We start from the raw sequence: 16064 nt of genomic DNA, 5'->3' as shown, positions 1-16064 counted from the left end.
AAACTAAGGCAGAGAAAGATGAAATGACTCGGCCACATGCTTACCAATCTAGACTTAAACGTGACAAAAGGAGGAAAATCACCATACGACAAATTTCCAATTGGTGATATAAATGATCTAGCTCAATTTAAAGAAGAAAGTTTTCTAGTCTTTCCCTCTTTAAGCAATAACTATTTGATGTCACCTTTATGTATTTTAGCATATAAGCAAGGCTTATAATAAATTCACTCAAAGTTTTCAAATTTTGAAGCCACCTTTACTTCAACCCCCCACTGAAAAAGTAAAAGAAAGAGTAAGACATAAGGGTGTGTGGGGAAAAAACACCTACTTTCTGATGCTTAGCACCACGAATGTGGGCAGCATATGCATCTGCTCCTGTACAAGACACATCGCAGAGCTCACAACGAAGCTGATTTTGAGTCCCACGAGCAGAGTTGCTGCTGCTGCTGGTATTTTGTGAGGCTTTCAATGCGGCTTCTTTTTTTTTATGTTTCTGTCCTTCTAAATGTTCTTTGTAAGTCTGTTTCAAATGAAAAGGATAAATTTTGCTTCATTAATTTTCTATCTAAATCATTTGAAATTATTCAACTGCAATCTCTAATAATCATTTAAAAATGAGTACTGAATTTTAAAAATAATTGAACAAGAGTATGTGGAATTCTCTACATATGCGATATATCTGTGATTCTGTGTACCTTGTTTACCAAGATACATTTATCTAACACTGATTTACAAAGCACTTTCACACATAGCCGTAATATCAATATAAGGCAACCACTTTCAGTTTCAAGAATTTGCACCTTTTACTGTTTATGTATAATGTTGGATAAAGAACAAGAGACAGTGAGTCATTCCACAAAGAAATTATTTAATTATAGGATTAGGATGAGGAGGGAAAAATGTACATACATCATGAGAAGAAGAAAAAAGTTACTGTATGGTAAAAAGACTCTTTATAACCAGATATTTTATTCGTAAAACTGACTTTCCTAAATCAGTATGCATTTTCACACAGAATTCATGCCACCATGAACAAAAACCAATTTAAAATATTTAAAAGCCAAAACTGTATGTATTTACAAGGAAAAACAATATTTTAATATTAGACAACAAAATAGTGAAATTATATATTAAAAATTGTCTTGAATGCAGATGACTGAAGAAGGCAGATTTATTAAAATGAGAGGTTAATAAGGACTGTTGGGTAGTTTCTTCATGTTTGAGTGAGACCAAATAGTTCCTCTTTCATATTTTATTTTTTAAATTGTTTTTAAAACAGACATATGATTAGCATAAAATGGTATGTTCATCATGGAATTTCAGAGCTGGGAAATGACTTAGAACAAGACCTCAGGGTCACCTAAAACAACAATTTTCTAATTTTTAAACAAGAGAAATCCTGTCTCCAAATGAAATTTTATGCACAAGTAAGGAAAGTTGCTCTGTTTTTGAAACAAAAGAGGCAGATCTGGCCATTTGATTCTCCTCTCATCTGCGGTGGTCTGAGGTAATTCTATGAAGCAGTTTGAGCCTTAATTATTTAGGACAAGTTCTTATTATAGAGGTGAGGAAACAAAAGTCCAAAGAAGTTAAGGTCTCCAACTTGCCCAAAGCCACATATTAGTGGCAGAGCTAGGACTGGGGCCCCTCAAATCTGAACCAACTTACTCTCCCCTCCTTATGCTCACACCTAGACACCAATTAACAATCTCAACGGTATTTTTCTCTAAGGCTCATTAATCCCTAAAAGGACTACCTCTGACTTGCAAAAGTACTGCTGTCCTGTTCTTATGTAACCATCCAGACACCCCAAATCAATGGTCAGCCTTATAAACACTCATTCTAAATGCTGCTGTTAACCTATCACCCTAGAACCATGTTCTATCCTTTTATGTGTGTACCACATGTTCAAGAAACCTCCTAGGTCTGCATTTGCCACTCATAGCATTATCCCCTCTAAAGAGTCATCATAGAGTAGGATACACTCCTCAAACACTAAGACCAAATATCCTTGTTCCATTTCCTGTTTAAGCCCGGGTCGATGCAACATTCCCATCTGCCCCCCTTCTCCCCCAACCATCTAATCACAATGAAACCATTTCCTATTACACTCAAAATAGTGAGAAAGAAGATTTTATATAACTAGCCACATAAATTAAAATATTCCCTAATTTGGTGTAACTCAGAGAATGCTGGTAATTGAAAATATCCCAAAAATTCAGTATTAAAAAGTAGACAGAACTAATCTAGTAAATTAAAGAATGTATACAGGTGCAGCAGGGAGGAGACAGATAAAAGTGGAAGAAACTACCAGTACCAGAGAGTCAAAACCTGATCTTTTCAAATAATATGCTTTTTATTTGTCAAACTGCTTATCAAATTTTTATATAAAAACTAGACACTATTAAAGTATCAATAAAGTTGGGAAGTGAGTTGAATTCATTAGATTTTATAAACAGACTAATGCCTAAATCACCTATTTTAAGGTGTAGCAAGCAGGAAAAAACCAAAACCAAAAAAAGGAATGAAGATTCTACATGTGGGGGGCCAGTCTGGTGGCCAAGTGGTTAAGTTTGCATGCTCGGCTTTGGCGGCCTGGGGTTCGCAGGTTTGGATCCTGGGAGCTGACCTATACATTGCTCATCAAGCTATATGCTGTGGTGGCATCCCACAGAGAAGAAGTAGCATGACCTACAACTAGGATATACAACTATGGTACTCGGGCTTTGGGGAGAGAAAAAAAAAAAAAAAAGAGGAAGATTGGCCACAGACGTTAGCTCAGAGCCAATCTTCCTTACCAAAAAGAGACATATTAAGCTTAAAAAAAAAAAACAAAGATTTTGAATGCTTCATTAGTTGGTATTTTTGAAAAAGACACTTCCTTACACCTTTCTTGTTCCCAAAGTTCCTATTCCCTCATGGAGGAGATTACACAGAAATAAGCAACATTCTACAAAGCATATACAAAGGCAATCTCATTAGAAATGTTATCCTGAAAACTATGAATTATTAAAAGAACTTATTTTAAGGATTTTTAATATTCCAGAAAGAAAATTTTCTTGTGATATTTATATGCTGTAAAAAATAATACATTTGACAAAATCTTCCTATCTTTAATGTAAGTGTGTAAAACTGAATTATCTCTATGGTCATCCTTTTTGGGCTGTAAAGTTCTATTTATACACTCAAAATGGACCTCGAAGAAGAGCTAAGGAAATCAATAACCAATTGTTTTAAGTTGAAGAATTTTATATAAAGGCTTTACGAAGCAACCTGTTGGATCTAAAAAAAGAAATAAAAATTCAATCTTGCCCCCAAATCCCAATTAATTTGAATATAAAACTTTTAAGCCAAACTTAAGTTTTATTTAAAGAGCAAAGTATCCTTCCTGGAAAAAAAACTCAACTTGCCCATTTTTCATCTACATTCATAATCATTTTTACAGTTTTCTTCTTAAGAGAGTTCTTACATCTCAATACAAATACCTTTAAAAAAATGATGGTTTAGCAAAATATGTGTTAGTTAAAAGCTAACAGGAAATAAAATGTAAACTTTCCTTGTAGGCAAAAGAGTTATATTATCAACCATACTTAACCATCAAAAATAACTATTGAAGACTCATGGTAAAACACACAACATAAGTACCTGTGGTCCAGCACAGCTGATCTTACAAACATCACAATAGTGAATCTGGGGTGGTTTGGGAGGCTGTTTTGGTTTCAGTTGTTTATTTTGGAATGGTGCTTTTTTAGTAAAGGTGGTCCCTGTCCAGGCAGCTGTTGCAGCAGCAGCAGCTGCTGCTGCTGCTGCCTGTTTCTGTTGCTGCTGCTGCTGTTGGTAGTAGGAGGATGCAGCTGAATACACTGCTGCTTCATAACCTGAATAAGATGTACCTTACAAATGAAAATGAAACAAAGATTATGTTACATTATTATAAAAGGCCAAGTTAAATGTTATGAATTTAAATTCAATCAATTCTGCTAATAAAGGTAGTTTACACGTGCATATTTACAAATAATGTATATCTCACAAAACAGAAAAAATTATTATTCATCTTCCTTTTACATAAGTCAATCAACAAGTATTTACTCAACACAGACGAGTGTTATGAAGGGATAAAGAAAGCGTAAAATTTGGTCTTTGACTTTAAGAGGTTTGCAGTTCGGGTGGAGGGATGTGACAGAGTGTTTGATAAACTTAGGCGGTTACAGAACCTCTTAATGTTTCCGCAAACAGAATTCCTCTGAATACAATTTGGGAAGTGTTGGATTTGAGGAAGTCTGAACTAAGATATTAGATATGAAAAAAAGAAATTTATGAAAGTAAGGTTTGATATGCTTGGCGGCTAAGAAGGTAAAAGATATGAAAGACAAGGAAAAACACACAAAGACAACACCAAGATTATGAGCCATAGTGATTGACTGATGGGTTGTGCCACTGATAAAATCAAGGAGCTGACAGAAGCTGGTTTGGAGAGGCAAGGTGAACAAAACTTAGCAGAAGTCTGTGATATGGAGTTGAAGTTCAGATGAATTTATAGGACACCAGATAAAAGATTTGGGGATTAAGGATGAAATACGTTGGTTTTCATCTTCCAAAAGATGAAAAAGCAGAATAGTCTCTGGTTAAATGTATGGACTCTATCCATTCCATTGTTTATCTATTTCCATTTAAAAATCTATGAAAGTTTTAAATTTGACAGTCACTGATTTTATTTATAAAATCAAAACCTGAAAACTCTAATAAGACCTCTGGAAATTTGATGGATGCCCTAATTATCATATTCCACTAAGACTTCTTTTTTTCCCTGAAGTGGAAATGAGTGAGCAGAGTCACGTGAGGCTCAAGAGACAGATTCCTAGTTGCCAGGATGGCAGAGAAGAACTAAAGCAAAATTGTAAGGAAAACTGAACTTTTTGGTCTCTTGAACGCAGACTGCTATACTAAAAAGTAAAGACTTATGACCCCAATATATCTACACACACACGGAAGAAAACATCAATTGGAAAGGTGAGAGTTAAGATGCATGCAAAATCAGAGTCACAGGAATCTGAAACCAGACATTTCCAGGAGAGAGGAGTCAGGTAACTTTCATGCAAAGTCCTCCTAGACTTTTATGTCAGGTTATGAAACTATATAAATGCTTGTTATGACGATATAAAGACAGAAAGTGTGGTAAGAGAACAAAAGATCTATAAATCAAAGTAGAAACAAATAGGTAAACATATGAATAATAAGTATATTATCAGATTAAAAACAATTAGAAAACAACTGCATAATCAGTTAAAAGAAAAACTCTAAAAAGAGTTTTGATCTCTTAAAAGAGATCAATAAACTCTGTACTGGTCAGTCCTACCAACATGCTACAGTACTTAAGAATGCGATAAAAGAACATAATCAAGCTTACAGCCAATTGCTTTCAAATTTATGGGCAGAAACATGTACAGTTTACATTTTGCTCTTACAACACCATAAAATTGTCCAATTTTTAGATTATTACTGGTTAGAACCATGATTTTTATATGAAATCATGATATATATTTTCCAAATGACTAGTAGTTGTGTACAGAAAATGCCAATTAAATATAATTTTATAAATTAAGTATCGGGAAAAAAAGCAAAATAAGGCTAACAGCATCCTACAATGCTACAGATCTAGCAGGCAAGCATTACTATCCTCATTTTACAGATGAGGCTAAGAGATTGTGAGGTCCTTTAAACACTGAGTTACTTAAAGCACAAAATCACCAGGTTAAGCTTAATATCAAAATAATCTTCATTTGCACACATGTAGTCTAAAGGTAATAAAAGGCAAGTTTAGTTATAGCTCACTACTTAGTTTTTAAATATCAAAGCATGCACTGAAATGTGGGCTGAAGATTCTGGAGCACTGTTAAAGAAGTGCCTTTAAATTTCCTATGACTACTAGCAAATAAATGTACATTTCTTGTAATAGCATTGTGGGAAAACAAATATAAGGCTGTGTCTCCAAATTAAGTAAAAGCTCAATTCTTGAACACTAAAACTTTTAAAAAGTGCTTTTATTAGAAATGCTGGGGCCGGGGGCTGGCCCCGTGGCTGAGTGGTTAAGTTCACGCGCTCTGCTGCAGGCGGCCCAGTGTTTCGTTGGTTCGAATCCTGGGCACGGACATGGCACCGGTCGTCAGGCCACGTTGAGGCGGCATCCCACATGCCACAACTAGAAGGACCTGCAACTAAGATGTACAACTATGTACTGGGGAGATTTGGGGCGATAAAGCAGGAGGCAAAAAAAAAAAAAAAAAAAGATTGGCAACACTTGTTAGCTCAGGTGCCAATCTTAAAAAAAAAAAAAGAAATGCTTATCAACTAGTAAGTTACATAATTATAAACAGCTGAAATATAATTTTCAAACATAGAATATTAGAAACAAAAACACACCGTTTCAGTAGTAAATCTATCATGCTACAAGTCACCATTTAGTGGGTACCAAAATTCTAGAACTCATTTTAATGAGATAAAAATAATAGCTGACAACCTAAGTTGTAGCTAACATAAAATTGAAGACCTAGAACTCAGAAGCCCTAATAATGATCTCTCTGGACAGTAATTTCACACTGCGTGTCAGATATTCTTTAAAAAGTGCATACCTTTTAAGGTAACAGTTCCAAACCTAGGAATTTATCCTAGGGAAAAAATTGACAAATACACAAATCTTTACATAGAAGGTTTACTTTATCCACTGTTGATTCTAGTTGTTCCCTAATATGAAACTAATGTCCCAAAATAGAAACGTTTAAATATAGTACATCCATACAATAAAATATTATGCAGCCAATAAAAACTATCTATCTCTAAATGTAAATATCACTGCCATATAAGAAATCATGGCTTCTTTGTGAAATAGTGGATGAGGAGTTGAGGGCAAAAGCTAGAAAAAAAAGCTTTTCTAGGGAAAAGCTCGAAGTGTATCTGCAACATCTTACTGTGCCAGAAGGGAAAGAAGTGCTCAAAGACTAATGATGCCAAATCCAGAAGACTGAGGAGCTGGTTTGAAAAGGATCCCACTGGCCAATTTGGGACAATCTGAACAGTCCCAAATTTGGGACAATGTGTGCCTCAAACAGAAAAATGAGAGCAGTGGATTATACTACGTTCAATAAAAAAGAATGAGTTCACAGTAATAGTAAAAAAGAAGGGAGGAAGGGACTCTTCTTTAGAGAAGAATGCCAAGAATCAATGTACAAGGATGTTGCAAACAGCATGGTAGAACTTGATTCAGTAAGAGATTTTCAAAGGATCTAATACCATAGAGTGAAAGGTAGTTAGGTAACAGGTCCAACAGATTACTTGGTTAATTACAAAGGGAAAAAAGTGTCTTTACAATGGAGAGATCTAGTAGTCACCACTTTAACCAGTGATTATACTGGGCATCATCAATAAGGAATAAATTGACATTATTTATTACATGCTCCTGATGTTATGAAATGTAAAGTTCACTTAGGAGTTTTATTGACCAAACAGCTGCCAGAATCTAAGCATAAAGAAATCAGACAAATACAGATTGTGGGATATTCTACAAGACAACTCGCCTGAACTATCAAGGTCATGAGAGACAAGACAAAAATAGGGGATTATTTTACATTAAAGGAAACTGAAACTAAGACATGACAACCAAATACAATCCATGATTCTTGATTGAACTCTGAATTTAAAACAAAGTACAAACACATAGAAAGCCCGGCCATAAAAGACATTGTGTGGACAACTAGACAAATTAGATAATATCCATGTTCAATTCCTTTATATGATATCTGCATTGTGGGTATGTAAAAGAATGCCTTATTCTTAGGAAATACAGGCTGAAGAATTCTGGGCAAAGTAACCATGTCACCTGCAACTTATAAATATACTGCTGAACCATTTGAAAATGTTTTTTTGGAGGAGAGATAAAAGAAATGTGACGAAATATTAATAATCGCAGAATCTAAGTAAATGGTACATGGGCATTTGGTGTACTCTGTTTTCAACTTTACTGCAGAATTAAGCTTTTCTAAAATAAGAAGTCAGGGAAAAGCATTAATTGAAGGAATGATGTATCTCTATACTTAGTCACATGAAGGACATTCACAATGAGAAGCAGTTAACACAATAGTGTATATAAGATAAATTCATTTTCATAAACAAACCATGTTTATACATGTCTATTCCCATGCAAGAAAAGTATAAAAACACATGCACTAAAATGTTAATGGCAGTTAGTGTCTAGGGGTAGATGTGCAGTGATTTAAATTTTTTGTCCTTTTTCAAGCTATAGTTTCTAGTTTTAAAATAATGATGCATTACTTATGTAATAAAGCAGTAAATAAAAATAATGATCTCCATTCTGTGTAAGGTATATTTAAGCAACTGAGAAAGAGGGACAAATGTAGTGAGACAGAGACAGAAAAGGAGGGAGAAGGAGCATATGTAAGGGAGAAATAAAGAACAGGGAAGGATATTATCATACTCCTTTGTTGAAGCTCATGTGGACATTTAAAAAAATGTATCCAATCAGATTTCACTGAAATAATTCCATTTACAGTTATAACTGGTTAATGAGATACACAGAGGCAGAAAAGTTGTACTTGGACAATCCTAAATATAGCTCTAAGAACAATACCATCTCCCTACCCCAATTCATTTCCATGAGGTTACCACAGTTAACTTACAAATCTGCTCCTTTTCTTAAGATCTCTTCTTTGGCACCCTTTCTGCCCACAAGATAAAGACAGACACCATACTAGAGCCTACAAGGCTTTTCCCACTGACATTTCCAGCCTCATTTCCTGATATTTACCCTATATATCCTGTACTCCAGTCACAGTGAACTGTTGTCCCCAAATACTCCATGCCTGCCTAATTCACCGTTGTATCCCTGGCACCCAGCATAACATGTGGCACATAGGGTAAGCGATAAAAAAATTTGAGAAATAAAATATTTTAATTCAATAGCTAGGCTTCTAACATCCAACATATGACAAAGTTATCAAGAGGTAAGAACAGAAATTGCCTTTGCCACCTTAAATCCTCCATGGAACAAGATAGGGTATTAATAAATAAAATGTAATACAACAACAAACCATGCATGAGTACAAGGCTAAGTGTCTACAAAAAAGCAACACGTGATTTTAATCGCTGAATACTACAAAGCACCTCAGCTGGAAGTTAGCAAGAGCAGTGGAAATATTAAGAAGGTTTTAGTGATTATACTTCTCCAGGGAAAATATACGATTATTTAAGGAAAATAAAGCTACTCTGTCCTTTCAAGAGACGTGTGTTATATAATCATCATCCTATGAATGTTTACAAAGGCTACCTAATATTTTCAAGATTACTTATTCCTGATAATAAATATGAAGAAATAGTTCCTCAAGGGCTGAAATAAACAACATAAATAATTTGTCAGTGGTATTCCCTGAATGTTAACCTTGAGTTTTCAAATTCATATGGAAAAGTCAGAAAGGAAATGATCCTGTAGAATACTAGATGTTATTTTCTCTAATGGCAGCACTAGGCCCAAGACTCATGATTAGCTTTCAAATGCCCAAAGATCATTTTTACGTTCTGCTAAAATCTCCTGGCTTAACAAAAAAAAGCACACAACTTAGAGTATGGTCCATTGTCACATTATGCACATGTATTTATATTAACACCTATCAATTAATTCAATTCTTGTTATTGGGAGTAAGATCATTCCACAGAAAAATCAACACAGTTTCTAGTAAGTCGCTTTCTAATTTGTTTACTCACTTAAACACAGTTTATCAGTCTTACCAGAATAAGTAACTGCCGTGGTACTATAAGTAGCACTCTGGGTATAGGATGGCACCACAGTAGCTGCAGCTGCTACTGGCTGTACGGTGGAAGATACAGGATAAATGGAGAAAGTAGTGGTAGCTGGACTTGGTGTGGCTGGTTTTATGGCTGTCACTTGTCGAGTTTGCTGGGCTTGTGTATACTGAGTTGCACCTTGGCTATAACCTGCTTTGGGGGCTAAATTGGGAAAGAGACATCAGAAAATTAGGAGGGTGAACCCCTTCTACAACATAGTTACTGTACTAATATCCCAGAAAACTAGGAAAAAACAGGTATAAACACCATTAACTGTGAATTTGATGCTAGCAATGTCTTCTTGGCAAAAGGGGTAAAATTATTACCAATTGAATAAAATGTAACATCTATATAAATTAATTTACTATTCCTTCCCAGATGCTTTCTACATGTTTCCAAAATGGCATTTTGTCAAAATTTACAACTAACTGAAATACCAGTACTACTTAAAACAGGTATTAATAAACAAAGTTTTCACAAAAGCATTGTTTTTTTGGGGGGGGGGTATTTAGGTTAGTCAGTCTATTCGAGAGTTATGAGGACAGAACAGAGAGAGAGTCTCAAAGTATGTGCGTCAAGTCACAGTAAAAATTTCCGTATCTAATTATATGGAACTTGTGCATAAACCATCTATCACATTTTAATGATTTATCCATAGTAAACTTCAATCTAATTCCAACTCAAAAGGCACTGCTGACTTAATTCTTCAAATGTCAATAGTTTGAGTGCAGCTGTTCTTAAATGATTACCATTAACGTCTCTGCTAACTTTTCCGCTGCCTGTGACCATATTCAAAACAAATATATACTTTAAGAATCTTATGAGACTTATTAGCAATCATTAAATTAATAATCACTTATTAATCATCACCAAAGTATATAAATGTAATTTCTGAGAAAGGCCCAAATATCAGTGGGCCAAATTCATTTTATGCGAAGTAAAGGTACCTTAAACAAACAGCACTTAAGAGTTTATTCAATTTTTTTCTATATATAGTATGAAATTTGATCCACACAACACAGAGATGAAGACAACATTTTACAAAAGGAAACTAACGTCCAAGAACTAAATGACTTACAAAAGTCACACAGTCAATGCCAGAGCTTAGACTAAATCAAGGTCTTCTGACTCTTAGATTAATTCAGTACTCTAAAGCACAATCTAACCATGACAATTGACCAGGAAGTTCACTGTAGATTACCATACCCACAAATCATTAGAGAAGAGACTATAAGACAAGTCATGGTGATTATAATTCAAAATATTTTTAAACCACTTTTAAGGGACTCATAAAAAAACTTAAACTAGGAGCTGGGCTGATGGCCCAGCAGTTAAGTTCAGCACACTTTGCTTCAGCAGCCCAGGGTTCATAGTTTCGGATCCCGGACACAGACCTATACCACTCATCAAGCCATGCTGTAGTGGCATCCCACACACAAAACAGAGGAAGACAGGCACAGATGTTAGCTCAGGGTCACTCTTCCTCAAGCAAAAAGAGGAAGATTGACAACAGGTGTCTTAGCTGAGGGCCAATCTTCCTCACCCAAAAAAGTCCAAAACAAAACAAACAAAAACATCCTTAGAACTGGAAGTACCCTAGAAAGATCTGAGTCAACTACTTTATTTACAAATAAGAGAACAGAGATGAAAAGAGGTAAAAATCACATGCCTGCATTAGTGGTAAAGCCAGTACTAGAAGCCAATTCTACTCTTTCCTAATCCAAGACTCTACCCACACTCTCATGGTCCTTCAAAAATAATTAAAATAGGGGGGTGGCCCGGTGGTGCAGTGGTTAAGTGTGCACGTTCCGCTTTGGCGGCCCAGGGCCGGTTCGGATCCCGGGTGCAGACATGGCACCGCTTGGCAAAAGCCATGCTGTGGTAGGCATCCCATGTATAAAGTAGAGGAAGATGGGCATGGATGTTAGCTCAGGGCCAGACTTCCTCAGCAAAAAGAGGAGGACTGGCAGTAGTTAGCTCAGGGCTAACCTTCCTCAAAAAAAAAGAAAAAAAATTAAAATAAAGGAGCTGCCGTCTTTTCAGAACTCAGAGAGCTTTGTTATTAAAAGTTCTATGAAAAGTCCATCTTTTAAAAAACCTACAAATATGTAGGCTTCTTTGCAAACAAAACACTTCCTGCATTTGTACCATTATGTATACTGTAATATCAGTGTCTGGTAACAGAACCAACTGTCATTACAGATGAGAGAAAGATGAATTAAAAATACAGGCCAACAAAAGGTCTCCACTTGTTACAAAGGTAGTCAGCAATATGTTCTGAGCATTTCTGACAAAGATAAGAAGGCAGCCAGAGTTATCACAACTTCTTTCACAGAGCTTACTTCAGTAGGAAGAGAAGTGTAAGCTGAAACTCAGAAATGAAATATACTTCCAGGAGAGAAGGGCATGATTATGAATTGCCTCCATGGCATTCTCTCTAATTGGGACTCAAAGGCATTCCAACAGAGGAAGAGAAGGACATGGCGAGAATCTGCCTCTCAAGGTAATATAACACAAGTTTACACGGACTCAAAAGCGTATCTTCGTTAAAAAAGCACCTTGAACAATATATTTTAACAGTTTACCATCAAACTGTGTATGTCAATAAACCCACCTGTCTGATAGTAGGTTTCAGCAACAGAAGGCTGAGGCTGGGCAGCGGCAGCTACAGCAGCAGCAGTTGCTGTTGGCTGTTGGTAGTACTGCTTACTGTCATAAGCTACAGCAGGAGCTGTGGATCTTACATATGAGTACGAGTCCTAAAGAAAGGAAATCAAAGAAATTGATTCCACTTGCTATGAGTGACGTGGCAGGAAAAAAAGCCCCATCAAGACGTAAGGGTCAAATTCAGTACAAAGGGGGTTCATTTTGGACGTCATCAAATAAAGTCAAAACCACTTCAAGCAGCATGTTTAACTTTTACAATCAGAAAAATCACTGAAACATTTTTAAATGCTTATTTTTTTAAAAAATTAATTTTATTAAAAAAATTCATGGCAGTTATGCTTAAAGCTGGATCTCACAGTAACGAACATCTGTGCATTCTAAGCTTTATGATTGCTCCAGCTTTCTTTTCATTCTTCCTATTTACTACCATGATTAACATAATGTTGAGTAAGAGCTTCCAGGTGGAGGAGAGGAAAGGGAAACAGAGGTTCTAGGGAGAAGGAACACTATATATAAATCTCCAAGGCAGTGAAGATCAAGCTGAGCTGCGTGAGTTCTGGCACAGCATAAAGCGAGGAGGAATGGGGAGGTAAGCAGGTGGAAAGGCGGAAGAAGTAGGTAGGGCCCAGAAAATGATGGGTTTCATATACCCTATTAAAAACAGTGGAATTTATTATATTCTGTCTCTGGACACAATGAAAACAATCACATGTCAAAAGGAATTTGGAGTTTATAACGTGCCAAATATTAATAGCAAATACTAATATTGTTGAGTCATATGTCAATTTCTTAACAAAATAAATTCCTATACTTTAGAAAGAACAGAGAAAACTAGGCAAAGTCCAGAAGGATCAAAGTGTAAAAAACAGATCCTAAATGCAAGGAAACAAAAAATGGGTTAAAGGAATTAGGACCAAATTTAATTAAATAAGCAGTAATTTAGTACCATAATAAACATGATGCTATAAATAGAATTAGATCTTTATGTCCGCATAAGACTGAACAAAAAGTCACTAGATGAATAAGAGCAGGATCAATTTCTCTTACATAAGAAGAAAGAACAACCGAGGGGAAAAAATTTACAGGCAAGAGAATTTCGACCCTTGATAAGTTTCAAGAAGACATTATGTAATTTGTCCTATATCTTAGGCTTGTGGTTCTTAAAATAGGAGACATAGCTGTGTTCCAAGTAGACAAATAATACCAAGTAGACAAATAATCTTCCTATGTCTTAATTTTTCTCAAAAACTTGGGATAAAATTATTTAACCAGTAATTAATGTAAAAATTTTGAAATTAAAGCAAACATAAAATGGAGTGGAATGAACTGAAGGGGATTATTAACGTAAAACTCAATGCTGGGACTATGCCCCTATATCACCTAGGAATACACTTTTCTCTATCATTAGAGGTATATTTTGGAAGACACAAGTCTGAGAAGCACTGGATTGGACATTATGTCATATACTGAGGCCACTGAAGCCTGTATGTTAAGGCTATTGAAACTAGTAGTTTTCTTACCTGGTAGTTTTGTGTAGTAGCCGGGGGTGGTGGTGGTGGTGCTTCTTGTTGCCTCTGGGTATAACCATAGTCAGTAGCTGTGTGTGCAGTGGGGTAGCCTCCATAAGCAGCAGCTGTTGCAGCAGCTGCAACAGCTACTGGAGCAGGCCTGGCAACTGCAACTGTGGCCGCTGCTGGTGCATAGGCAGCAGTAACTGTGTGAGCAGCTACTGGAGCCTGATGGACAGTGTAGCTAGCAACTGTAGTTGGATGAGAGTAGGCTACACCCGAAGCTGGCTGCTGGCTATATTGCAGAGCAGAAAAATAAACATAATACAATTTAATTTTAAAATCTAGGAGTTTAACCAACTTAAATAAAAAGCATATTTTCAAGTAATTAAATCATGGACTACAAAAGACCAAGTATTTGAACTTAATAAACCTCCTAATCAATACCATATTTGTTATTGTTGTATAATTTTCATTCCTTAATCTCTATACATTAGACAGTCACGCATATATGTTTCAGATCATAGATCGTATCACAAAGCAGGGATGACAAACTAGGATAAGTAGTAGTATAAGGAGGAAAAGAAAAACCTGATCAAACTAGGAATTTAAAAGTGTTTGTTGTATGTAAAGTTCTTTATTATGTTTTACAGTTTAACAAAATCTCTACAAAGAAATTACGGTAAGAAAAATATTGTATTCCAATTCCAATTATGGAAAACATTTAAAGTAGAAATTATTACCCAGTCGACTTATATACTTCTAATGCTCTAGGACAGTGGTTCCCAACTGGAGGAGATTTTGCCCCCCAGGGGACATTTGGCCATGTCTGGAGATATTTCTGATGGTGAAACTGCAGAGGAGGTGGTAGTGATGTGTGCTACTGGTATCTAGTGGGTAGAAGCCAGGGATGCTGTTACATATTCTACAATGCACAGGATGGCTACCCACAAAAAAGAATTATCCAAAGAATGTCAACGGTGCTGAGACTGAGAAATTCTGCTCTAGGGTACAAAACCTACAACAGAATATTTATTATTTTAGATAAATTTTCCAGGTTATGGGCATTTCATTATACACATTTATTTTTTCTTAAAAGTGTAGCACATGTTGCAAAAGGAGACCAAAGTCAGATACTCTGCAATCCTAACCACTTAAACCTCAAACAGACAAAAACACTTTCCAAAACCATAAATCAAATGAATTTAAATTCCTTTAGTAATGTTTATTTTTAAGTTTTACATTGAGAGCCTATGTCACGTCAAAGCATGGCCTACAGATGTTAGCATATGAAAGTGTTATTTGTTGTTCTAGATTCTCTGAGTAATACCATCACAATTAGACTTGCTAAAGCTATATTACCAAGGCAGAAATGCCTTCTAAAAAAGGGAGAGCTCCAAAAATTAATTTAGCTGACAGGTTTTAGCTGCCCCTTAAGTTTTAATATGAGCCAACAGTTAAGAATAACTAAGAAAAAAATACCTGACATAAGCTGAAGCTGCACTAGTAAACTAGAGTGTCTGATTCATGCGTTATGGTACAGGGCATTCTTCACTGGTGTGCACTATACCATAGAAATACGGCATAGAAATAAAACTTGAGGCCATCATATTTTAACTGTATTATGGAAAACACTGATAATTAGGATGTGTTCAAAGGCAACCAATATGAAGCTTATAAGTATGGGTATTATTCCATACAAAAAGTGGAGGACCCGGGAACATTCAGCCTAGAAAAGGTGACTCGGGAAGATATGATAGCTGCCTTCTAATAGAAGAGACTTACTCCATGCTGCTCCAGAGAACAGAACTAGAACCAATGGATGGAAGGGTGGCAGATTTCAGCCCAATATGAAAAAGAAAAAAAAACAAAAACTTAGAACAGAGTCCAAAGAAACTCTTATAATTTTTATTTGGATGAGGTTTTCCATATTTTGATATTAAAATTAGCTAACATTTTCTACATATATGCCAATTATAAGACAGGAAAACGGAAGTTTAAATTGTATTAGTGGCAAATTGGTTTGGGATTGACATC

The 16064-nt window shown here is 35.7% G+C and overlaps 1 protein-coding gene across 4 annotated transcripts in view; it reads right to left on the bottom strand.

Annotated features, from left to right (window-relative positions):
- Window positions 1-16064, bottom strand: part of ZFR (zinc finger RNA binding protein) — a 67017-nt gene that overhangs the window by 34792 nt on the left and 16161 nt on the right. For 2 of the 4 annotated variants that reach the window (XR_011506518.1, XM_044779454.2), the window contains exons 3-8: window positions 15813-15836; window positions 14040-14322; window positions 12467-12611; window positions 9796-10014; window positions 3646-3893; window positions 329-520 (exon numbers count right to left, since the gene is read on the bottom strand). Coding sequence is in view for 2 of the 4 variants with exons in the window: in XM_044779454.2 (XP_044635389.2) it covers window positions 329-520; window positions 3646-3893; window positions 9796-10014; window positions 12467-12611; window positions 14040-14322; window positions 15813-15836 (1111 nt within the window). In the remaining 2 variants the exon portion in view is untranslated. The remainder of the gene's footprint in view (window positions 1-328; window positions 521-3645; window positions 3894-9795; window positions 10015-12466; window positions 12612-14039; window positions 14323-15812; window positions 15837-16064) is intronic. The other 2 variants (XR_011506519.1, XM_044779455.2) reach the window with 1 other exon arrangement.

This window comes from Equus asinus, chromosome 10 (genome assembly GCF_041296235.1).
Source record: "Equus asinus isolate D_3611 breed Donkey chromosome 10, EquAss-T2T_v2, whole genome shotgun sequence".
Lineage (NCBI taxonomy): Eukaryota > Metazoa > Chordata > Mammalia > Perissodactyla > Equidae > Equus > Equus asinus.
Note: the sequence above shows the minus strand (reverse complement) of the source record. Positions and strands in the feature narration are given on the sequence as shown.